Source organism: Syngnathoides biaculeatus, chromosome 18 (assembly GCF_019802595.1).
Source record: "Syngnathoides biaculeatus isolate LvHL_M chromosome 18, ASM1980259v1, whole genome shotgun sequence".
Classification (NCBI taxonomy): Eukaryota; Metazoa; Chordata; class Actinopteri; order Syngnathiformes; family Syngnathidae; genus Syngnathoides; species Syngnathoides biaculeatus.
The window spans coordinates 88322-114102 of NC_084657.1; the positions used below are offsets into that span (position 1 = coordinate 88322).

The 25781-nt window shown below is 48.5% G+C and overlaps 2 protein-coding genes across 3 annotated transcripts in view; one reads left to right on the forward strand and one right to left on the reverse strand.

Moving 5' to 3' along the window:
- tbc1d8b (TBC1 domain family member 8B) lies at positions 1–18428 on the reverse strand. Of its 2 annotated transcripts, XM_061802460.1 has the most exons (22): positions 18289–18428; positions 17258–17441; positions 15896–16006; positions 15665–15783; positions 14479–14704; positions 10529–10769; positions 9304–9511; positions 9046–9213; positions 8802–8963; positions 7756–7906; positions 7449–7663; positions 6891–7008; positions 6088–6373; positions 5874–6003; positions 5703–5801; positions 5130–5198; positions 4797–5037; positions 4640–4705; positions 3029–3121; positions 2878–2925; positions 2699–2796; positions 1–1656 (listed from the first exon to the last, which is right to left on the reverse strand). In XM_061802460.1, exons 2-22 carry the CDS (start codon positions 17382–17384, stop codon positions 1315–1317), a joined length of 3318 nt encoding a protein of 1105 aa, XP_061658444.1. In that variant the 5' UTR covers positions 17385–17441; positions 18289–18428; the 3' UTR covers positions 1–1314. The 2 variants fall into 2 exon arrangements, with proteins under 2 accessions (XP_061658444.1, XP_061658445.1); XM_061802461.1 differs by lacking the exons at positions 3029–3121; positions 18289–18428 and having other exon boundaries at positions 17258–17537.
- The window catches only part of radx (RPA1 related single stranded DNA binding protein), an 18776-nt gene continuing 11352 nt past the window's right edge, over positions 18358–25781 (forward strand). The window contains exons 1-13 of the mRNA XM_061802465.1: positions 18358–18940; positions 19805–19947; positions 20406–20598; positions 20812–20920; positions 21020–21120; positions 21885–22004; positions 22081–22176; positions 22507–22674; positions 23073–23224; positions 23304–23422; positions 24020–24061; positions 24143–24213; positions 24284–24520. Of these exons, the coding sequence (XP_061658449.1) occupies positions 18358–18940; positions 19805–19947; positions 20406–20598; positions 20812–20920; positions 21020–21120; positions 21885–22004; positions 22081–22176; positions 22507–22674; positions 23073–23224; positions 23304–23422; positions 24020–24061; positions 24143–24213; positions 24284–24520 (2134 nt within the window). The remainder of the gene's footprint in view (positions 18941–19804; positions 19948–20405; positions 20599–20811; positions 20921–21019; positions 21121–21884; positions 22005–22080; positions 22177–22506; positions 22675–23072; positions 23225–23303; positions 23423–24019; positions 24062–24142; positions 24214–24283; positions 24521–25781) is intronic.

Sequence of the window (25781 nt, forward strand, 5' to 3'; positions counted from 1 at the left end):
GACCCAAGAACGAGCAATCTTTATTACTTTCAAACAACGATCATTATATTAATAACAAAAAAAAAAAAAAAGTATATGTAAGAATGCTGCACAGTTCAATGACTTGAGGAATCAAATAGTCCCACACTCGCTCGGATTTAGAAATCCAGCTTTATGGAATTCAAATCATAAAATCACAACAGAGCAGTCACATGAAATTGTCTCCAATAAATTCCCGACTACTTCCCGAACAAAAAGATGACGCGATTCCGGTGAAATGTGCGACTGTCTATCAAACGGAAATTCAAACATTAAAATCTCACACACGGAGCGAGCTTGCTTGCTTGCAAATTGTCGGCTTTGCATTTCAATTCTTATATTTGAGCGCGCTTTCAAAATAATTCATTCAATTCTCATCAGGGACAGTTGTATAACAAAAATACATTTAATACTATACCATTCCGTATCTTTTCAATCAGATCAATACATATTTTATCAATGAGGCTCAAGTTTATCTGTCGTATCTTCACTCTTTCAATGCATCAGGAAATAACGCGCACGGCTTTCGGCTTCAATTCCTGACGCCGTCAGTCGTCTACGTGTTGCATTATTTACTTTGACATGAAACTTGAAATTAACTTCTGATGCTGGTTTGCACTAACAACTGCAGTACAGAATACAAAGGTTAAATGCTAGAACACGTACAAGTAATCAGCAGCTCTCCAATCCCTTTTGGAACAATCCGACAAAAAAAAAAAAGATGAAAAGCTACAAGGAGGCTTTTGGACCGGGACGCCATCCGCCGATAACGTGCCACAAGCGCTAACAGAAAGCAACACGTGTGCTTTGCATGTCGTCCGAGGCAGGGCAGCGTCATATTGCTGCGCTACAGCAATCTTGGGGAACTTCAAAACTACGATAAAACAGTGGAAAGCACCCTGAGATGGGATCAAAACCTCCCAGGAAATCCTTCGATGGCGTTCACGAGCGGCGCCTGTCCCGCGACGCAGAGTCCACTTTGGTGAGACCAAAACGTCAGGGGACTACGGCTTAGAACGAGTGACCAGATGAGCCTCCTCCGAACAACTTGACAGGAAAAGCACGGATACGTCACGTCGCCCAGAAGCGTGAACTGTGCGGAGGCCGCTCGAAAGCAAAAGTCGGCGGCGAAAGAAAGACGCGATGCAGAAATGGGGAAACCGCCGAGGATGGAGGCCAAAACCGCTGAGCGAAGCACGAATGTCAGACTTTGAAAAGCCGCGTGCACCTTGAAAGGATTTGGCGCCTCGGCCCTTTTCAAGCCTCGTCCGTCATTATTATTTTGAATATGTCCGATCACTTGCTATTTCCCGTTAGCTTCAGCTGGGCCGCTTGGGCTCGGGACACTTTCTCGTCGACGTCGACGCGTCTCTCGAAGAAGCCGACGACGGCCGGCTCGTTGAGCAGCGAGGCGAGGATCTGCTCGAACGAGAAGGACCAGTCCGCCTCGGGGGGCTCGGCTCCGGTTTCCCGGGGGCCGGCGCCGGACGGGCCGCCGGCCTCCTGCAGCCTGCGTCCCGCCTCCTCCATCAGCAGGAGGAGGCCGGTCACCCGGGCCACGGCGCGGTACAGCGACTCCTCCGCTGCGTCGCCGTGGAAAATGTTGTACAGGGTCTTGGAGAACTGAATGAACTGAGCCTGAGATTGAGAAAAGCACATTTAGACCAATCTCTTTTAAACGGGACACACTGAACAGAAATTCCGGACCCGCTCGCAGTAGGTGAACACGGCCATACTGACTGAGACCGTCTGAACATTGCTTTGGCGTTTTCTCCCTGCTGCACACGTTCAAACGTACTGAAAGACCCTCGTAGACGTTTTTGCAACACAAAATAAGGAGGAAACGGCTGGAAAACACGTGTTCAGCGCAAACGGACCTCAAGACATCAAGACCGAAATGACGCCAGCGCTTTGGACGCTGCAACGACAACATGTCAGGCGCCCGGCAGGCTGTTCCACTTGCTGGCTTGGAAGGTGGGGGCCCTTGGGGGGCCCACGGGATTCCTACTCACGACCCCAAACGCAAAACCTGCACTTACGGACTGCGGATGCAGCAGTCTCGCCACGATTCTTTAGTTTTGGCTTTCCAATCCCACTTCTTTTTTTTTTTTTTAAAAAACATTGTGGCATTTCCAATATGTAATTATTTCATATGTCAATTATTGGATACAAGATCTGTTTGCTTATCCATTTTTGAGGGGGGCTTACAGCACGGCTGGCGCGTGTCTGGACGAGAGCGGCGGTCAACAGCAGCTTCCGCTCGCCGTGTTTATTTGTCCCCGTGCACCCGGCGCTCGAACGACGGCCGAAAAGTGCACGAGCGACTGCGACTCCCTTTTCCCGCATTCCGCTAAGTACGGCGGGAGGAAAAAGCGTGTGAACGCTTGGGAATTTTCAGAAATTTCGGCATTCATTGGTCCCAAAATGAAGAAGAAGAAGAAGAAAAAAAAAAAAAAGCTTCACCTCATACCAGACACTCCGCAGCAGAATTTCCGCCGTTTATGGAAATCATTGTTCGTATGAAAAACAAAACTATACAAACAGAAAAAAGGGGAATTACACCAATTTGTGAGTCTTTGTCCGCCTGCCAGGGTGTGCGGAATTACACAACCACACACGAGCTATCGTTAAGTCGGGAAGCGTTGTCGTAACTCTCGACCGAGCCGATTCATTGCGTGACCTGATTAATTCTGGGAAGGTCCTTGATGCTTTCCTCTTTCCTCAGGATTTCGTTCTGCCATTGTTTCAGGTAGGCCTGCAGGTCCACTTTGCCTCGACCTGTCAATTTAAAAAAAAATATTTGCAGTGGCACAAAGCGTACGTACGTTCGTACGTACGTACGAACGATGGTGGCGTTACCTCTCTCGGGGCTTTTCTTAATCACGCCATCCTCCGGAAGATCAAAGTCTGCAATATAAGGAGAAGACCACGTGAAGAAATTTCCTCCCGGGAAAATCCGAGGATGAGAATGAGCGATCGGAAGGAGGGAAGAAGCAGTCGAGAGGCTAACCCGGAATTCTACTCAAGTGAGGGCAGCCGTCGGTCGCCGGGAAAAAGTTTGGGACCTTTTGTTCCTGAAGGTGTAAAGGACTTCCTGTGAAGGCTACAAAAGATTCAGAAGAAAGATGAAAAGACAGACGAGCGCAAAGCGCAAGCAAGGCAAAGGAAGTTCAGCAAATAATCGTTATGGGCCGGCTGCGGTCCGGTAGGCCCACTTAGCGTCATTTCCGGCCTTTTTTCGCGCGCTTTCAACCCTGCGGTTTATACGGCGATGCGGCTAATTTGTGCATTTTTTTTCTAGTGGCCGCAAGGGGGCACTCGAGCAGAAAAGGTAAGACTGAGACCGGTGGAATATATGTGCCGAGGAAGTGGCTTTTACCGGCCATGTTAGTGCTGCGCTAGCGTTAGCACTGTGCTAGCGTGTTGCTGCTGTGTTACTGGCGTGTGGCAGTGATTTTTACCCGGAAGTTTGTATGTATGTATGTACCAAATGGTATTTCCTGTACAAATTTACTTACTGCGCTCTGTCGTCCGGGAATTACGGTACTGTGTTCGTTGCATTTTTTTTTCTTTTTTTTTTTTTTTGCAATTTCCCTTGTGGGACAAATCACACTTTCTTCTTCTGTGGTAAGAATTTTGGAGTGAATTTGACTTTGAGCCCATTCAGCAAGTGCTTTGAACGCTAACCCTACTCAAAGCTGGCGGAATGAAGTAAAATGCAGCAGCCGCCACATGCCCCAAAAGTCAACCGGGCTGGACTTCGGCTCACCCGCGGCCCTGAAGAGCACGGACGGAATGACAACAGAGGCCGTTGGGAGACTCTCAAAGGATTTTGAGTTTATTCCTCAGGGAGCGTTACTTGCTGTTGTTCGCTTTCTAATACAACCGCAAATGGAAAAAGAGGTTCACGATGAGTTTGTCCCATTTGTTTTCATCCATTTCCTGTTAGAAGTTCCACTTGCTTGACTCAAATTTCCCTGCCGAAACTGATGCAGATCGGCGACTGCGCACTAAAAACTCATCCTGACCTTGCTCCGGGGTTGGGAGCCCGTCACAAGGCCGCGACAGCGGTCCCGAGATCGCTCGTACTTGCCGACTCGCTCTCACTTGGGTAATTCTGCCAAGACGTCAGCCGTAAATTCGAGTCTTCCTCAGAGAGCGTCAAATTGTCGCATGAGCAGGGCAAAGATCTTTTAGCCCATGCGGGCGATTCTTGATCGTGCCCGCAAAGCACAAAGTGCCACCCACGTCATGCAGTCGCGACAATTTGCTGCACTGTAACTGCCTTTGAAAGGTTCCAAAAGATATACGGTAATCCCTCGTTTTTCACAGTTAATTGGTACCAAACCCACTTGCAAAAAGTGAAAAACCGCAAAGTAGGGGTAAATGGTGTTTTTTTTTGCGGGGGGGGGGGGGGGGGGGGGGGGGGGGCTTCATTTGTACACGTCGTCGCATCAGTATGTAGCGATCCGGCTTTTTCCACGATGCACTGAAGCCGCGATAGGTGATCCGCGAAGTAGAGAGGGATTACTGTCGTACATATATTGCAATTCTGCAGGTGACAAAGGCGCGACGTCCCACCCGACTTTCATTCAACAAAAAAAGAAGCCTGCCTTTTTACCTGGTGGTAGGTGCAGCTTGAAGAGGAACTTTAACTTCTTTGTGAAAGAGCCGCAGTACAAATTATCTGCAGGAGAAGAAGCGTCAGGTTACTGAAGTGAAGGGAAAAGGGCGAAGGAAGGCTGCATTGGCGCCACAACGGCGCGGGCGACACCCACCGAGGGCACAGCTGAACTCTTTAAAGTTGACCAGGCCGTCTTGGTTCTCGTCGATTAAACGGAAAACCCATCGCGAAAGTGTGCTCCCGTTGGTGCAAAAAGCCCAAGGCTCCAGCAGGGAGAAGAGCACGCTGAACTGCTGGAAGCCCAGCTGATACTGCTCCAGGTAGGCCAGACTCGGGTCGTGGTGGAGCAGCGCCGGACTCTTCATTGTCCAGTAGCAACTGAGAAAATGCTGCCTCTGAAAGGACAGATTCGGAACGGCGGCCGCGGTCAGGACACGCGCTCCGGACTCTTCTTTGCTTTCAGAGGCCAGCGGGGGGCGCCACTCACTTTGAACAAATTGTAAAGCTCGTCGAGCTGGCCCGCAGTCAATTGGACCTCTTGGGACACCACGCGGATCTGCAAACAAACATCCTTTACTGAGATTCTCAAAATGCTAACGCAGCCTGCTCAAAGCGGAGCCTCTTTACTCCTCCGACATGCTCAAAACACCTTGAAATGCACGCTAACTTTTTGATCGTCGGAAGATGTACATATTCTGGTGGATGCAAGTTAGACGTGCCTTTAAGTGGGTTCGTTAGGGCTCCAACCAGCCATTATTTGAAATTGGCACTGGCACAAACTTCAGTCGATTACGATTCAGTTAGCAGTTATGACTGTAAGATGTCGGAAAATCTGGAAAAATGTTGATCATCCCCGCAAAGCAGAATTTTGCAAATGGCCAACTTTGATTGGACACAAATGATAAAGGGCCCCCTTTGATTGATTGTCGAGCAACTGAAATTCTGCGGATTTCGACAATTTTGAGCTCAACGTGGTCCCCGCGACTTTGCACGGACTAATCGCTGCACCTCGAGCGGTTCCCCTGGCCAGAACGGGGAGAAGACACTTCGAAACACTTACGACGTTCTGCTTGGTCGTGTCCTCCAGTGTTTGGATGACAAAAAGCTTGTTTCTCTTCCGCGAACTCTCCACCTCCTCTGAGCGAACGTGGCCGTATTTCTACAGGCAACAAAATGACCTCAAAGACGCAGTGAAAAGAGATTGGCGGGGGAAACAAAAATGCGGCGGTACCTCGTAGGATTCCCGGATCAGTTCGCTTATGTCCACGTTTGAGTGGGCTGAGTTAGCGTTGTTGCCCACGGGGGCTTGCTGCACGGTCGGCGGCAACGGGCTGTCTTTGTTTGTCACGCTCTCAAAAAATCTGTCGGGTAAACCAAAATAAGGTCAGTAGGAATTGGCGGTAGCAGATGAGAAAAGGTGGCCTGGCTTGGGCTGGCGTCCTCACTTGTTGAGCACGGTGACAGCCTCGGCGTCGTCGTGGCAGCCGATCAGAGCGTCCACGTTGTAATCCAGCACGGCCAGGCCCAGCTGCAGGATCGCTTTGATGCCGTCGTAGAAGAAGCAGTCCACCACGTTGACGGCGCTCTCGATGGGCAGCACGCTGATGAACAGCGTGAGGAACCAGGACAGGGAAACGGACGAGAAGAAACTCAGGTCCGTCATGTTCTCCACCAGCTGGGGGAGGTTCTCCCGGATCAGATCCTCGAAAACGGCCTGGTCCACCAAAGCCCCTGGGGAGACAAAGACCTCGTCGCCTTACTGATGAGTTGAAATCGAGTCGTGGGTTCTGTTGCCCGTGTCATTTAGCGTCCGTATTAATAAAAGCAATTGTCTGCACGACAACTGGCAAAGGGTGTCGTTGAGTCATTAGGCATTACTACCGTAATTCACGGCCTACAGAGCGCAACTCACCCCACCCTTTACATCTGTAAAGGAAATACCATTTGGTACACACATACGCCACGGCTCTGTAAAGGCTGCAAGTACCCACATTGAAACGCGGCACATTTCCAAAGAAAGACGGCACACAGAAAGAGTTTAACGCTAATGCTCGCGTGGCACTAATGCTAGCGCTAACGGGCCACTAACGCTAACGCTAGCGCGGCGCTGACAGGGCTGGTTAAAATAAAATAAAAAGATAGAAATCGCCCACAACGCCATCGGTAAATGGAGGGAAGGAGAAATGGAAAGAATGATCCAGGAAGTCTTTTCGGGCATTTTCTCACATGATTTCAGTTCCCTTCTCACCTATAATTCTCCGGTTGAAATAATCCGGTAACATCCTCTCGCAGACGGCCACCAGCAGCCAAAAGGCTTCCTCCTCCTTGGCGTAGAGCAGCAACACCGAGGTGAGAATGTTCATGGCCTGAGGAAGGAAAAAAAAAAAAAAAATACCATTTTTCACTTTGGAATCAAGTACCCTTGTAAAAATTCATAGCATGAAGGAAGGAAGGACCCGTGGACCCCTTCAAAGGTTTGCCACCTTTTCATAAATATTCTGGATTATTGGCGTGCAATTGCGGTAGTTTGTGGCACTCTGCTTGAATATAATATCCACTTCATGGAACGCCTACCCCAGGATCAAGACCAAAACAATCCAGCGATCCTCCATTTTGAATGATTGACACGGTCGGATCAAACATCCCGAATCCCTGTGCCGTACTTCAAAATCCGACATCTGTTTCATCACGCTAAATCAAATCAAGGACCACAGACATCTGCGGCTACCGCTTGTTCAGACGTCTACGACGCCGCCTCGAGGCCATTTGCGGCGCTCTGTCACAGGATGACGCGGCGAGACTTTACCTGGCAGTAGCCAATTTTAGGGTTTCTGTAAGCGTAGGCGGTGAGGACTCTGCGCAGGGCGGAGATCCCGGTGTCGCTCTGAAAGGCCGGATGATCGGGCAGCGAGCGATGGAGGTCTCGCTCGATCTCTTCCGTCGCCAACGTGCTGGTGCCCAGAGACTGATCCACCAGCTCCGCGTAGTAGCCGGGCCGAGCGGCCATGTCGTTTACGGCTCCTTGATCCGTGACAGAACGGCAACGGTGATTATTTGCGGGAAGCTCGTTCGCACGCCAAGGATGCTCGCTGCCGTCAATGAAGAAACAATACCCGAGAAAAGCATCCAGAGTTCCCCTCTCAAGGCTTCCGGGACTCCACGGACGATCAAGTCGCGCGTCTTCCTGGTGAAGAGCATGCACGTGCCGCGTCCGTACTCGGAAAAATGGATGTTCCATGATTGTTCTTTCATCTTCTCTTTAAGCTGTTGAACGGGGCGATAAAGAGAATGGCATTGAAGTGGTTATTTATTTATTGTGGGTCAAAATACAGGATGTACATTCATACTTGAGTCCATATGTCCATGTTCATTATTTAATGCGCACAACCAATGGATGCCAGCAAAGTGTGTGAGCGCCGTCGTGCAGGAAGAGCAAATTTTCAGCCTTGTTCCGGTCACACTCCCGTCATTTCCGGCCTGCGAGCCGCAACTTTTTTCCACACGCTTTCAACCCTGCGGTTTATGCGGTGATGCGGCTAATTTGTGCAATTTTTTCCCCCCAACGGCTGCAAGGGGGAACTTCAGCGGAATAGGTAAGAGTGACACCGGTGGAACATATGTGCCGAGGAAGTGACTTTTACCGTTTTTTTTTTTTTTTTTTAACCAGCCCTTTTAGCGCTGCGGTAGAGTTAGCACTGTGCTCGCGTGTTGCTGCCGTGTCTCAGTGATTTTTACTGGTATGTTTATTTTTTTAACCAGCCCTGTTAGTGCTGTGCTAGCGTGTTGCTACTGTGTAGATGCCGTGGCAGGTTTTTTTTTTTTAATGGGTTTTTTTTAGCCCTGTTCGTGCTACAGGTGTTGTTGCTATGCTAAGCTAAGGTATTAAAACTTTGAAAACTGATTCCGTGTACCGTCTTTCTTTGTAAATATCTCGTGTTTCAACGTGGGCACTTACGGCTTACGTATTTCCTTTCCAAATGTACGGGGTGAGGCTCTGTAGGCCGGAAATGACGGTACTTCCAAATACATCTAATTAGAGAACACTAATAATGTATATGCACCTGTAGGGAGTTATTTTTGAAATCATCACGTAGTTGTACATTTTATGACTTCTGGTAACGAGTGAGTTTGCCGGCTATGTCCTACACGCTTGCCGTACCATTTTGGGGTCCAGGTTTTCGACATCCTGCGGGTGGAAAACCGTCATGAGCGCCTCGGTGCTCACTGCCTTGCCGCCGTCCCTCTGGCCCACCATGAGCGTCACGTCCTCCGGGTTGTCTTCAAAGTGGTTGATGAGCGACTGACATTCGCCTCGGATGACCTTGGGGACGAGGACGGGACGGCGTTGACGTTTGAGAGAACGCGCCGAGAAAAGACCGCGTCGGCGAGGATCGACCCTTGACCTCTGCTGAGGCGGAGTGCTGAGGGCTGGCGCCGATCCCGCACCTGTCGCGGATGGTCGTCGCCAGACGCCGGTAGTCCCGCACCTCGGTGAGGCGGAGCGCCCTTTTCCCGCGCACGGACACCGTCACGGCATGGCTGCCGGAATCGGGCTTCTCCACATTTACCACCTGCGAGACGGCCGGAAGGTCATTTCATCACGTTAGCGAGCGCCAGGAAGGACGGGAAATAAATCACGCCACGTCGCTGGCGTTTGATACCTCACGCATTGGAACGATGACGTGACATTGGCTCCCATCCTGGCTGGCAAAACACAAGTAGTTCTCAGATAGGCAGATTTTGCCAAGAGTATTTAAATGGCTGAAAGGCACCCACAGGAAACTCTCGTGCACTTCTAACAGATTTTCCTCTTTGGGAAGCCTGAAAAATGTCCGGAACTGCTCACTCTTAGCGTGAGCCTCTAGGCCTCTGCGGGAGCGAGAGAGAGAGAGGAAAAAAAAAAAGAAATAAAATTACGTGATGAATCTCATGAACGCGTCACAAGTTCAGCAAAACAACAATTCCGACTTCATGTGATGTAAAATAAAAAAAATGCAAATGCAAATTTTGTTGGCCGGAAGATTTAGAGCACAGGTGTCGTACGGGTGGCTTGGGGGCCAGATCCGGCGCGCCGCGTCATTTTATTATGGAGCTGATATGCCAGCGGTTCCCAAAGTGGAGGGTGGAAAAACGTCTTTCTTGACGCGAAGACGAAAAAAACTAAAACCATGATGTGATAATTGCCCTTTCCAGTGTTGAACCACGTTTTGATTTATTGTGCAAAAATAAAAAGCAAGCGCACGTGAGCCACTAAAATTGAGTATTTCTTTGTGCCAGAATGGCACAGCTGCGTCCAGCACTACATTATTGGCATTGAAAGTTGAGGTTGGGGGACCGGGGGTCCCGGTTGACTTTGGGAACAACTGTGATATGCCATCAAGTCTAACGCAACTCAAAAAAACCTAACCCTTTAATGTATTTACAAATAGTCCAAAAGCGTCGCCTTCGAGCACGCGCATTTTTGCAACTGCCAATCACTGATACAAGTGGCCTGGAATATTAGCAGCAGCCCAGTTTCACGTAGGTGCGTTTTGCACTGTGTTGCGTACGGGCAGAAGTTTCCCAGCGTTTTGCTCCTTTCCCGCATCACGATCGACGTCAGTTGTGACTCGTTCGACTTGCTCTTGAGGACGAATTCTATTGGGTCCGTCCCGTCGCCCCCTGGAGTTGCGTGCCGGACGGGTTACCGTTTACAAATCAGACGACTGGCGTCTGCATTATTTCGAACAAATATTGTGAACTGAATGAAACTGCCATGAAGGCTGAGGACCCCACCCCCCCAAAAAAAAAAAAAAAAAAAAAAAAAAAAAACTACTACTGTACTGAGGTCGATTAAAATAAATCAACGCATTGTGACTGAAGCTACGACGAGCATCAAGTCAGCACCTCTTGGTAACGTGCAGCGGGTCCGAGAGTGCGCCCTCTCCTTCGAAGGCCTCCTTGTCAAAAAGGCGCTTAATGGTGTAGTCGGCCAGCTGCTCCATGATGACGAACGTTTCGTTGAGGTGCAGCAGCATGGAGAAGTAGTGGTCCTCCCCGCGAGCCACCACGTGGACGCTCTCGGTCAGGATCACGTTGGAGGTTTTCTCCAGTCGCCAGATCTCGTCCCACGAGATGACTAATTTCACTGCGGATCAAGCAAAATAGAAAGATGGCTGATTAAAATAACAACAATTGATGAATTTAAATAAGGAATGCAGCCCTATGGGGGCACAAACCAGTGCAATCTGTAGGGCGGTCCCAAGCCCGGATAAATGCAGAGGGTTGCGTCAGGAAGGGCATCCGGCGTAAAAACTGTGCCAAACAAATATGAGCGTTCATCTAAAGAATCCCATACCGGATCGGTCGTGGCCCGGGTTAACAACGCCCGCCCCCGGCACTGCTAACCTGCAGGGCGTCGGTGGAAATTCAGCTACTGTGGGTCGAAGACAAAGAAGAGGAGGAAACCGGACCCAGCGTCAGAAGAAAAAGAGGAATGCACAGAGCCTACAACTGAGTGTAGGGACTTTGAATGTTGGGACTATGACAGGAAAAGCTCAGGAGTTGGTTGACATGATGATTAGGAGAAAGGTTGATATTCTGTGCATCCAAGAGAGCAGGTGGAAAGGTAGTAAGGCTAGAAGTGGGAGCAGGGTTTAAATTATTCTACCACGGAGTAGATGGGAAGAGAAATGGAGTAGGGGTTATTTTAAAGGAAGAGCTGGCTAAGAATGTCTTGGAGGTGAAAAGAGTATCAGATCGAGTGATGAGACTAAAATTTGAAATTGAGGGTGTTATGTATAATGTGATTAGCGGCTATGCACCACAGGTAGGATGTGACCTAGAGTTGAAAGAGAAATTCTGGAAGGAACTAGATGAAGTAGTTCTGAGCATCCCAGACAGCGAGAGAGTTGTGATTGGTGCAGATTGTAATGGACATATTGGTAAAGGAAACAGGGGCGATGAAGAAGTGATGGGTAAGTACGGCATCCAGGAAAGGAACTTTGAGGGACAGATGGTGGTGGACTTTGCAAAGAGGATGGAGATGGCTGTAGTGAACACTTATTTCCAGAAGAGCGAGGAACATATAGTGACCTACAAGAGCGGAGGTAGAACCACGCAGGTAGATTATATTTTGTGCAGACGATGTAATCTGAAGGAGGTTACTGACTGTAAAGTAGTGGTAGGGGAGAGTGTAGCTCGACAGCATAGGATGGTAGTATGTAGGATGATTCTGGTGGTGGGTAGGAAGATTAAGAAGACAAAGGTAGAGCAGAGAACCATGTGGTGGAAGCTGAGAAAGGAAGAATGTTGTGCGGCCTTCCGGAAAGAGGTGAGACAGGCTCTCGATGGACAACCGAAGCTCCCGGAAGACTGGACGACGACAGCCAAGGTGATCAGAGAGACAGGCAGGAGAGTACTTGGTGTGTCATCTGGTAGGAAAGGGGAGAAGGAGACTTGGTGGTGGAACCCCAAAATACAGGGAGTCATACAAGGAAAGAGATTAGCGAAGAAGAAGTGGGATACTGAGAGGACTGAGGAGAGGCGAAAGGAGTACATTGAGATGCGACCGTAGGGCAAAGGTAGAGGTGGCAAAGGCTATACAAGAGGCATATGAAGACATGTACACCAGGTTGGACACGAAAGAAGGAGAAAAGGATCTCTACAGGTTGGCCAGACAGAGGGATAGAGATGGGAAGGATGTGCAGCAGGTCAGGGTGATTAAGGATAGAGATGGAAATGTGTTGACTGGTGCCGGTAGTGTACTAAATAGATGGAAAGAATACTTTGAGAAGTTGATGAATGAAGAAAATGAGAGAGAAGGAAGAGTTGAAGAGGCAAGAGTGAAGGACCAGGAAGTGGAAATGATTACTAAGGGGGAAGTCAGAAAGGCACTACAAAGGATGAAAACTGGAAAGGCAGTTGGTCCTGATGACATACCGGTAGAGGTATGGAAGCAATTTGGAGAGATGGCTGTGGAGTTTTTGACCAACTTATTCAACAGAATACTAGCGGGCGAAAAGATGCCTGAAGAATGGAGGAAGAGTGTTATAGTTCCCATTTTTAAGAACAAAGGGGATGTTCAGAGCTGTGGGAACTACCGAGGAATAAAGTTGATGAGCCACACAATGACGTTATGGGAAAGAGTAGTGGAGGCTAGACTCAGGACAGAAGTAAGTATCTGTGAGCAACAGTATGGTTTCATGCCTAGAAAGAGTACCACAGATGCATTATTTGCCTTGAGGATGTTCGTGGAAGAGTACAGAGAAGGTCAGAAGGAGCTACATTGTGTCTTTGTGGATCTAAAGAAAGCCTATGACAGAGTACCAAGAGAGGAACTGTGGTACTGCATGCGTAAGTCTGGTGTGGCAGAGAAGTATGTTAAAATAGTACAGGACCTGTATGATGGCAGCAGAACAATGGTGAGGTGTGCCTTAGGTGTGACAGAGGAATTTAAGGTGGAGGTGGGACTGCATCAGGGATCAGCTCTGAGCCCCTTCCTGTTTGCAGTGGTAATGGATAGGCTGACAGATGAGGTTAGACTGGAATCCCCTTGGACCATGATGTTCGCAGATGATATTGTGATATGCAGTGAAAGCAGGGATGCATGCAGAGGAACAATTGGAAAGATGGAGACATGCACTGGAAAGGAGAGGAATGAAGATTAGCCGAAGTAAAACAGAATATATGTGCGTGAATGAGAAAAGTGGAGGGGGAAGAGTGAGGCTACAGGGAGAAGAGATAGCGAGGGTGGAGGACTTCATATACTTGGGGTCAACAATACAGAGCAATGGAGAGTGTGGTCAGGAAGTGAAGAAACGGGTCCAAGCAGGTTGGAACAGCTGGCGGAAGGTGTCTGGTGTGTTATGTGACAGAAGAGTCTCTGCTAGGATGAAGGGCAAAGTTTACAAAACAGCGGTGAGGGCGACCAAGATGTACGGATTAGAGACGGTGGCACTGAAGAAACAACAGGAAGCTGAACTGGAGGTGGCAGAAATGAAGATGTTGAGGTTCTCGCTCGGAGTGACCAGGTTGGATAGGGTTAGAAATGAGCTCATTAGAGGAACGGCCAAAGCTGGATGTTTTGGAGACAAGGTTAGAAAAGGCAGACTTCAATGGTTTGGAAATGTCCAGAGGCGAGAGAGTGAGTACATTGGTAGAAGGGTGCTGAGGATGGAGCTGCCAGGCAAAAGACTGAGAGGAAGACCAAAGAGAAGGTTGATGGATGTGGTGAGGGAAGACATGAGGGCAGTTGGGGTGTTAAGAGAGGAAGATGCAGGAGATAGGCTAAGATGGCAAAAGATGACACGCTGTGGCGACCCCTAACGGGACAAGCCGAAAGGAAAAGAAGAAGATGAATTTAAATAAGGATATGCATTCTTTAAAATGAGTAACCAACCCCCCCCCTGAAAAAAATCCACTTTAGCCTCTGTGCTCTACGCTGTCCAATGGCATCCATCGGAATTAGTCCACGTCCAATTGGACCCTTTGGCCAATTAAAAGAGGACTAAATGTACAGGTCCAATTGGAGTGGGAAGAAGTTTAAAAAAAAATGATTGGGTCTGAATCATCTGTGGAAGCAGGTGGAAAGCGTCGACCTCCCAGTTCCGAGGACCGGGGCTCGATCCCGGGCCCTCCCTTTGCGGAGTGTGCGTGTTCTCCCCGTGCCTGTGTGGGTTTTCTCTCAAACACACAACATTCATCGGAGACTCTAAATTGAGGCCTGGGGCGCGAACGTGCCCTGCGATTGGCTGACGACCAGTTCAGGGTGCACCCCGACTCCCGCGACCCTCGCGAGGATGGCCGCTTTTGAAAATGGACATTTTGGAAAAATTGCTCTGCAGCCTTTTGCTCACCTTCAGCCCCCAGCAGGTACGAGTAGAAGCAGAGGAAGTTGGTGCTGAGGTAGAGCCAACCCTGGCAGGGCACTTTGCCTTTCCAGTAAGTGCAAGCATAGTACGTGACCAGTTTCTCCTCAGGCGGGAGGGAAAACCAGTTCTCGAACCGCAAGTGCGCCTCCCTGAACTTCTCGGGATCGTCCTCCAGCACGTGGGACGTCTTGCCTTCTTCGGCAATCAGACCCTGACCGATAGAACACAATTATCAGGGTGTGGCGGGAGCCTGGAATATGTTACACAGTTGTGATCATACATATAATATACACACACATACATATCAGGCGCACTTTCCAAATTTGATCTCTGTGCGAAAATTTTACTGAGGATAATACACCGTCAAAGATGGATTCATTTAAAAAAAAAAAAAAAAAAAAAAAACATATTCTACATTTGTAATTTGCACTGCGTAGAGCCGACTCAGAGTGAGTTCTGTTGTATTCGGCTCCTCTGGTGTTCGCCAAAACATCGCCGACATGGACCGTGCGTTTTTTTCCCCCCACAAAACACGATTTTGACGTGTACGGCTTTTTGTAACTCCCGCCATGAAAATCCTCTGGAGGGATTTGTTGTTGAGAAGAAGCAGGAAGTGACATACGTGGCGGGACCGCCCTCAAGTGGACTCGTTTGTTTCCACGGGTTTTACCTCCGGGAAGGTCGCTCCTTGTTCCCTGGTGTTAGCCAAAATGCCGGCTCATTGCTTGAACACTCGGGAGGGAGGACGGATTTACCCTTCAGAAGTTTGCAAGAGACCCGTTTTGTCGTGAAAATGGATTGCACGGGTGCAAAGGACGCGACCTTCGTGGGTTCCAAATGACAGGGAGGTGTGTATACAGCTACTAAATAGTTGGGGCGGGGCGTAATCCATAAATCAGGGTCGCTAAATGTGTCGACGTGCGCATCGGAAGGCTTCCGTGCAGCAGCCGCCGAAGGACGGCCTCCGCAGGCCTTGTGGATCGCTACCGGCCTTGTCGACAAGGCCGAGCCTGGTTCATCTCCGCCGCGGAAGTGGTCTAATTATAAAAAGTGTTTATAGGGATGACACTAGACCTTTGAATATTTCAATGACTTTCTTTGTCACAGAGTCGTACGTGTGTTCTATTGAGTGTGAAAATGTTGAAATATTCAAACGGCCACGAGTCCATACTCTGATCTTCCCCTGCACGAAGCTGGTGATGTCCTCGCTGGAGTCAAACACAGAAAGCGTCCGCATGACATTTTGCAGCAGCCAATCCCAGTGCTGGCCAATCTCCTCCTTGGTGACGCCTGACGCAAACATAAGAAAAAGCTCACAAACGGCATCACATGTAGCAAATACATTTTCTTATAGCATTCCCGGCAAGGTTAGCACATGGGGAACGACGATATTAGGACGTACCGCACGCTATGGACCAGTACACCTGCGAGTCCGGCGTGTGGTGCAGTATGCGGAAAGGCGCAACTTTGGATGTGGAGTCCAGCACCGCGTCCAGCGTTCCCACCAGGCGACCTGCAACGTACACGTCTCAGTACGACCAGGACTCTGCTTGGAACTCGGGACGCACGCCAGAGAGGCTTTATTGCTCTGCGCAAGGTGGACGCAAATCGCGGATGCGCCTATTGCAAGGGAGCGGCGAGGAAAGCAATTTGCAATCCCTGCGAACAACTCAAAAGAATGATGCGAATTGGAAGAATTCAAATTGGTTGGGAGTGATGAAACAGCATTGCTAATATATGTGCATGAATCCACTGCCATATTATATGTAATTACATAATTCATCATCTTTGCCAAAGACATTTCGTTTTAGAGCATTTATTGGAGCTGAATTTCCGCCAGCCTTTCAATTTATGAAAACGTTTTTTATCTGGAAGTGATATCGGTGGGAGTCCCGACCCCCCCCCCCCCCAACCATGTGCAGTTTTCCAGGTTCTCCCCATTCCTGCGTGGCTTTTCTCCGGGTGAGCGCGACCTTACGTGCCCGGCGATTGGCTGGCGACCAGTTCAGGGCGCACCCAGCCTCTCTGCCCGACGACAGCGGGGATTGGCTTTGGCGCTCCCGCGACCCTTGTGAGGATAAGTGACTCAGAAATGGGTAGATATTGTTGGGCAATAGATGACTTCGGGTATTCCAATTGCATATTTTACTCTGTACACAGTACTGGCAAGGACTTTTTTTTTTTCACTTTGACTGAAGTAATGTTCTCAAGGAGGAGTACTCTTACTTGAGTACAATATTTAGAGAATCTTGCCCCCAGCTCTGCTCTGTTCTGCCCCCATAACGTCAACAAAAGTATCCCGGGGTGGAAACAACATCGACGTAAACGCTATTTTTGGGTCAAATCAATTCCAAATGAATACTGCACTTCATTCTCAGACTCGTACGAAGATGTATCGAAATGGAATCACGTTTTATTCTGGAATTATTCGGGCTAACCTGGAGCGTAGCGTCTGCTTGAAATGCGAGTCAACACGCGCTGCACTTTGCTCACGGGCGACATTCTCCAACAAAGTACACGTTGACGGGCAAATGGAGAACGTTTGGACGACAAGCTCTCGCCGCACACTTTGCAGCCGAACCTGTTGCAGTGCACGGTCGTAGCATGCTATCGTCGACAGTAGCGCACTGTCGTTTATTTCCCGATTGACAAAAAAAAAAAAAAAAAAAAAAAGGGGGGGGGGGGCAGGCGGGTACAAGCGTTGCTCATTTGTGAGGCCACTCGCAAGTTGGTCGCCCGAAACCCCCAACCCCCCAAACCTCACCTGTCAAGCCGCCTCCGCCCTCACCGGATCCTCTCCTCCTTTGAAGCACGAAGTACTCGTTGTGCTTCTCGGTCACCCACAGTTTCAAGGCGTTTTTCAGCAGGATCTCTTCGGGTTTGAGCCACATGTTTCGAGAGGTCGACGGGTTCGCCTCCGAGTCGTCCTGTCATGCCACGGTTCGCTCCTGCGGGGCAGCGCACACATCAAGCGCGTGAATATTTGTTTGTTTTGAACATCCGCAACGCTCCCTGCTTGCCCACGTCGACAAGAAATGCTGCGCGCCCGCAACGCATTCTGGGATTGTAGTTTTTTCATAGCCGGGCGGCGCCATGACGCTGGCTCCACTCCAGCATCGCTGACTGTACAATTTGTACATTATATAGAAATATTAACACTTCTATTTAATCGTCATCATCGACCGCAGCCATCAAGTTGTTTGAATCTATGGTCATTATGCATCAAGGGCTTGCGTGTACAAATGAATGGCTTATGATGAAGAGCCACTCCGTCACAAGGACTTTGTAAAAGATGTTTCAGCTGAAATTTTTTTTAAAAATATAGGGATGCGTATTACTGCCAGACCAAAAAAAAAAAAAAAAAAAAGGTCGCGTTTCACATAACTGTGAAACGTCTCATACGCTTCCGTAAAAAATAGCTAAATAACTGATACAATTATTACAAATACAACGAGTTTAAAACGAATAATTCCATCGCAGCGACACTACTTTTGGGCGTGATGTATGTTTTTACAGTTAAATGATGTTTTTTTTTCTGCGCAAACCAAACCAAAATGCTGCAGACGTCTAGAACCATACGTCGCGTCAATGACGTATTGTTCGTGCGACTCGAACTGATGCCGTCCACAAACGGGCGGGGGATTTGAAGGAACGATGAGGATGATGACACGCTGTGGCTACCCCTAATCGGGACAAGCCGAAAGGAAAAGAAGACGTAATAGATTCCCTTTGCAAAATTCTCGAGAACGACCAGACCATGATGTAGTAGGCATAATTTGGAGGTTTAATTCTCACCGAAAGGTTAGCTAGCCGGAGCTAGCTTGCAAACTTCCAACGTCCAACTGGTTGTATCGGCTAGCCGCGATGGACGGCGGTTCGTCGACTCCGACTTGTGTCTCTCGTCCATCTTTTCTTCGCAGGACATTGGAGCAGTTATCCTCCAAGCAATATCTAAAACTGCCCGAAGAGGAAGAGGCGACCAGCGTGGCCGTCGTCGCGCTTCAACGCTACTTGTGCGAACAAAGGGAAGGACAGCCGTCCGAGAGCTTCGGCTACGACGTGACTGTCACCGACGGAGTGTGGCGCGCCAAATGCTCCCTTCACTCGAGTTTAAATCACCTGGTGCACGCCAACAGCCTGAAGGCAGGCTCTGACGTCGTCATCGTGCAGTGCTCTTTCGTTTACAACGAGCGCTTCCTGGGCCACGGCTACATCAGCATTGAGAAGCTGCGATGCGCCTCGGGGAAATCCGCCTTGCTGTCTCACGTCCGGGATGTGAGCTCACTACCCGTGCTGGTCAAGAGTGGGATGGAGAGGAGCACCTTGCTCCAGAGCGACGTGCCCCTCCAGCTGAGCCGCAAACACTACCTGTCTCTGTGGAACAACGAGGATCCAGAAGGGGACGTGTGGACCTCGGCGCCTCCTTCGCGACCCCCGCCACTGGACGGTGAGATGCTGCGTTCACTGTCAGCCTGTGGCCGTGCACCAAAGTCGGGCAAATGGAACGCTGTCACATAGCAGTGACCGTTATACAAATGGAAAATCCACACGAAAAGTAGATAAAGATAGACACCGGTGAATATGAGCTTGCTCGGTTTTGGGAAAAGCGATCAACACTGGTATACCCATTTTCTGACATGGTTCAGACACGACCCCAGTCTTTCCGAAAAGTGAAAGCGTTTCAAATTTGAAATCTGAAAATCCTCTGTCGCCCACCCAATCGCCGTGCACAGTCGCCGAGTACAGTCAGAAATACGGGTGGAGTTTTCATAAACAGAATCGGTGTATGGGAATATTTGGATTACAGACCATTTATTTACCGCAGGATATGAATTCTCAATAGGAAATGCTTGCAATGTACAAGGGCTCTTCATATTTTGGTGTGAAAGCTTGAAAAAAAAAAACACCGATGTGCAAAAGTCAGTCTAAATTACAAGAAGAAACATTTGGACTGGGTTTGTTTAACGCACAAGTACGAGTAACAATACTGTACTGTATTACTCTTGTTGTCAGGGCTTTGATCCACACTATCTTCTGTACCGCGGTTGGGAAAAAAAAAAAAAAGCAGCCTCACAGATTTCAAGTTTTGAATTATGACACATAATGTATTCAAGGCGATGTCGACTGTGACCAGAACGAAGGACTCCCTATCCGTTATCCCCTTAACGTTTACATTCCCTTGATTAAAAAGGAAATGTGGGAGGTCAATGGGAACATTCAGAATAGGATACAGTAGCCCCCCCCCCCCCCCCATCCTCCTCCCTCCACCCTCCACACCTCAACTGTGCTTCTATGTCCTCTTGTCCAACAGTGAAGAGGATCTCTCTCATTAATAACCTGGAGTCTGCATTCAGAGCCACGTGTCGACGTCTCCCTCTGCTGGTGAAAATCATTCAGAAATCCAGATTGCGGTATTACGGCAAGCCCGAATCCAAGATCGAGTTCCCCTACCAGGTGAGTTGGAACGAATACTCCCTGAAAAAGGCGTTTTCAAAATGGGGACAATCATGATTGTGACTTAGCACATAAATTATTCCTACATATTGCTCGTCATTTTTGGTAAAAAAATAGTCTCAAGGGAGTAAGCTAGCTTCTCTCTCTCTGGAGCCGTGTTGTTGGCGGTTGTCAGCTCGCGACAATGGATAAATCGTTTCGTTCCACTGAATTTTATGATGTTGGTTTCCATTTTTATTGAACAAGGATTCAAAGTTTAAGTTGTAATGTTTGGGGGAAAAAAATAACTCCCGTGGCGTGCAGTGATGCACATGGTACTTTGATTAGCGTTTGGATTTTAAAGGGGCTCCCGTAAGGGGGCCTGGACTCGAAATGTTTGAGAACCTCAAAGACTACAGACGTCACCTCCAGCGCAATCCAGTCCACCCTCAAGTGACATTCATGTGTTTCCTTTTCAGGCGTACTTTGAAGTCGCTGACCAGAGTGGCATCATGTCGCTTGTGCTTTGGAACGAACTCTGTCCCCAGTTTTACAAGTCGCTCAGCGTCGGAACGGTCTTGTACCTCCAGAATTACGCTCTGAAGCCAAGTTACTCCAATCGCTCACGGCCACAAATGGACCACTATGGAATCAAGATATTTTCTTCATTGGGTATGTTTTCCATCACAGGGTAACACATGGTTTTGTGTGAGTGTGAGAGTTCTTTTGTGGACCTTCCCAACCAAGGGTTTTGAAAACTCAAGTTTTTTTTTCTTTTCCCATTTTCATTCAGAAATATGACCTGCCCGATAAGGGCAATAACAGAAACATCCTTTTCCAAATGCTCGGAAGAGCAATCTCACAGTTCTAAGTTTTATTTCTCAGAAATCTGCCTGAACGCTCGCAACCCGGCGTCAATTATCACCGTGGTGCAACCGAAGGATGTCCAGCCTCAGTGGTCGTTGCCCGACGTGTCGTATCACTTTGCCACAAGGTGATTTAACATCTTCCATCTTTATTGTGCACTCGAAGCCTACACGTGTACTACTTTGGATTGTGAACTATGATTCAATTCACATTTACATCTTTCCAGATCCGAGGTGGAAACGTTGCCCAACAAATCTGCTTGTGATGTCATCGGTCTGGTGACATTTGTTGGTCGTGTTGAAAGGATAAAGAGTAAAGGTAACACAGGTGAGAGCTACCAAAGCTAGGAAATACACCTCGGTCGGCCGGACCGACGTGCGCTCTGCGGGTGATGCGGATCAGAAATAAACAAATTCAGTTTTACACATAGGAGGTCCTCTGTGGACAGTGCTGTTCTTAACATAAATTTATACTGAAGTCGCAACCTCCTCTGGACGTAGGCTAGTGCAGTAGGAAAGTCATAATTCTTATTCTGCTGCGCAAGCTACCGTAATATCCGGCCTACAGAGCGCACCTGGTTATAAGCCCCATCCAGTACATTTGTGAAGGAAATACCATTTGGTACATACATGCGCCGCAGCTGTGTAAAAGCCGCAAGTGCCCACATTGAAACGCGAGATATTTACAAAGAAGGACGGTACACAGAGAGTTTAACGCTATCACTAGCGCCACACTAACGGTAGCGCCGCGCTAACAGAGCCGGTTTAAAAAAAACATAGCGGTAAAAATCACTGAGTCACGGCAGTAACAAGCTAGCCCAGTGCACACAGGGGCGGACCAGTAAAAGTCACTTCCTCGGCACATGTATTCATTCCACCGATCTCACTCTTACCTTTTCCGCTAGCTTGCGGCCGTTAGTCACAAATTAGCGGCATCGCCGCATAAACTGCAGGGTTGAAAGCACGTGGAAAAAGTCACGGTTTATAGGCTGGAAATGGCGGTAGTTCATTGAGGATTGATTCCAACCTTGAAAGTGGCACAGCGAAGTGGAGACCCCTGTGTGTTGATAGACACGCTCGCGTTTCTTGCAGCCCCTGAGAAGTTCTGGTCATTCCGCTGGGTCCACGCAATGGATGGCACATCGACGCATCCTTTCGTCCTGGAGTTGTTTTCCTCTTCCCAACCCGAAATCTTCGACAGCATATGCCCAAGTGAGACCCCTGAAGGGGATACGTTGAAAGCAAGTCGTCATCGCGGTGTGTTCAAAACATTTCCTCTCTTCGCAAGTGAGTTACCTGGTGTGCACTCAGATGCGGGTGTGTCGAGTGGAGGGCTCGCTGCCGTACCTGACCAGCAGCTGTGAGACAGAAATGTTTGTTACAGGTTAGCACAGTTCAAGCCTAAGAGGCTCCGTCCGTCCGTCCGTCCATTTTCTGAGCCGCTTATCCTCACGAGCGCTGCAGCCAATCTCAGCTGTCGTCGGGAAGCGGGCGGGTGAAGCAAAGGGAAAAAGGGAATCCTGAAGATTTTGAACCCAAATGATTTTGCAAACCTGAAAAAGGAACATCACACACTCGTTAATAAATAAATGGATGGATGGATGGATGGATGGATGGACGGCACGGGACCTTTCAAATGTCTTCTGCCCGCACCAATATGGAGGATGCGTTGTTGCGTCCTCTCGCGCAGTTTGAACGTTTGTCACTGGAACAGGCTACCACAAGGGTCAAGCGTACAAGAAGGACCCCACGGTGACGAAGCTCATGCAGTGGGCCAAGACTCTGAAGGACAAAACCTTCCTCCGGAAAACGGCCGTCGGCGGCCATTATTGCTACCCGCACCCCCCGCGGACGTTCCGCCATCCGGTGGCAGACGCATCTGGTTGGTGATGATGCTCTTTGATTCCGTTATTTCCCATTTGCATTGTGCAGGAATTGGAAAATGAACAGAAAATTACATTTCCCCACAGTTTTACTAAAATCAAGTCATATCAAAATGCTTTGTTTGGGGATGGGGGTGGATGCAAAATCCTAATCATTCCATATTAAATCGATATAACTCCAAGAATAGATTTCCAATAATAAGGGGAAAGGTTTTTAAAAAATTACAAGAAAAAGTGTGAGCATACAGGAGACATTTACCTGCGGTTTAAATGTGAAATGATGAATTGTTTCGATTTGTGGATAAGATAACATTTACGTAGCTACGACGAATATGCCTCAGCAGTGATTGGGTCCATTTCATTGTCGCTTTTGTCCTTCGATTGCTTCACTCGACAGAGCAAGTTCCCCTTGTTTCTTTTTCTGACTTGAAGAAGGAGTTGGAGACCCTGCAGTATCGAGAACGTAAAAAGTTTGCCATCCAAGGGCAAATCACGGCTGTCAGATATGTGAAAACATCAAGCGGGATCCAGTCACAAGGTGGAAAAGAGGTATTGTTGCTATACAGTTCTTACGTAGCTACGATTTTTGTTTTTTTCCTTCTTGACTCGTAAAAAATGTTTCATGCAGATGCCAGGTCAATCCGCAAGTGAACAAGTTGCGTCACGAGTGCCCGACGCCACATTGCCAGTCCAGTCTGCGTCGACCTCGGCCGAACAACCGAGCAGGAAAAGGACGACAAAGACGAGGTGCGTTATTTGCACGGAGAGCCGAGAGCCTCGATTCATCCTGAGACTCGAATGCCGCTGAGTCGTTTCTGACTCCAGTTTCCATTTGATATCGTTTTTCAAATGAATGTTGTGAGGATGAGCAGCTTGGAAAATGTTGCCGCTGCTATTTGCAGATTTCTCTCCAATTTGAATATCGTCGGAAAGTTCATTTATTTAAGGAGTTTAAAGAATACTTTTCAGAAGACCCATTTGACCTACATTTCTCTCTATTTATTATATACTCTGTACATTTGTGTTGTTTCTGAGGTTACTTTCAAATTTCCTCAGATAATTTCCAAATGGCCTGTTCACCTGGGGGATGTGCTTCAAACAGGGACGCGTTGCAGCCATAAAATTTGAACTTCATGATTATTTGCGAAAAAACCCAAACAAAAGTTTATCAGTTTGAACATTAAATATCTTTTCTTTGCAGTGGATTCAATGAAATATAGATTGAACTTGAGTTCCATTTGTATCAAAGTACCGTATCAAATATTTTGTATACGTTATTCTAACTTTTTGAAATGCACAATAGTGGACCAAGTATTCATTACATGTATCAACACTTTTTGGCAGAAATATCGAGCAGACTTCTGTGAGCAGTCTGCCGGCAAAGCGGTAAGAACGCCGCCGCCGCTGCTGTTAACGCAAACTGTCAACTTTTAACTCTGTTCATGTGATGCGGTTCTGCTTCTGCAGGAGAGCCAAATGTACAGAACAAGGACAGGAGCTGCAGGCGGATGACGGCGATGTTGAGCCTCAAAATCAAGGTCGAACTGTGAGCTTTCTCCTGATCCAGACTACGATCGATCCGCTGGAACGTGACTTTGTTTCCACCAGGCTGCGGTTTGCTATCGTGGGAGAGCGGCGGCTGGTCAAGGCAACGGCAAGAAGTGTCTTGGCACTTGCGCCGCGGCGCTCTTCATCACGACAGCGTTTCTCAAAGGTTCGTCCCGGATTACAAGAACGCCCTCCTGCGTTGGAGCAACCTTCATCCCGTGCGCTGGACACCGGAGCACTCGGCCCACGCGCTCGCAACCGCTGTTTGTCCACCGTACTACCAGGTTACCATACTAGGTGAGACTTTAAACTTTGGACTCCTCGGATGGATGGACGGTCGGACTCCTAAGATATGTTGTTAGTTGCAAAGAAATATTTTCACCACACATTATATTGCGATATCAGTCACTGGGATTTGACAGCACGCCATCACACTCGCAAATTTGCACAGTCGAGCACAAAAAATTCACACACGTAAAATTTGTTACGAGTAGAAATACAACGACATTGAAAGACGTCGCTTATTTTGTGTAGTCTTGACCTATGTTCCCTCTAAGCTGCGCCACTGCGCAATTGCGCACTTGTCGCGCACTCTCAGCGCACATGAAAACCGATCCAGCGCAGTTTTTTTTTTTTTTTTTTTAACAGAAGCACACGATCTCTAACAATGAGCTCCTGCTCAGCCTATTTCCACTTCCTAGTTTACCTGACACCGCCCCCCTCCGCTCTTAAAGGGCTACACTCGTAATTACAAACAGAACAGACACGCGTGACTTTATACCCGCGGGCGTGACTGACCACACCCGCACATTTTTTAAATGTGAGTGACTGCGATATGTAAGTCGCAGTTTGCACGTCTGCCCGACGGTTCAGAGGTTCTGGGTTTGAATCTTAGCCCCACCCAACTTTCCTGTGTGACGTTTGCATGTTCTCCCCACACTTGTGTGGGGTTTGTCCGGGTACTGCGGTTTCTGGCCACATGTTATTATTTTGCTATAAATGATCATGATCACGTTTGCCTGTTTGGGAACGTGCACTGTTTTTCTGACATGGTTGGCAGACTTGTCAAAACATCGTGTTTCCGTGTGCTCGGTTCCTTGTAACGTTTAACTCGCGGGACATCCCACGTGTATCGCAAGACTGCCCGACTTATCGAACAGAAATAAGCGATGACAAAAGCCCGGAAGAAAGAAGACATGTCAGCACATCGTTTTGCCGTCTTGTACCTCATTGTGGAATTTTGGAAGTTCTCCCTTGCTTGGGCGGTGAAGTTTGGACCGATACGGTCAAAGACTTGTCATTTCAAAATAGTTATCCCTTTTAGGGTCGTCTTTCGCGTTGGACAAGTGGACAATGTGGTTATTGCGTCCGCCTCCCAATTCTGAGGTCAGGGTTCGAACGGTGGCGCCAGCAACAGTCAGCCGGCACAGGCTCCATCTCGCACGTCGGAAATGGACGGACAAGACTGGAATGTTCTGAAGGGGAAAATACTCGGGAGCAGCCTCGACTGAACGGACCTCATTTCTTCCGATATTTTTTCAGACCAGACAAACTGGCC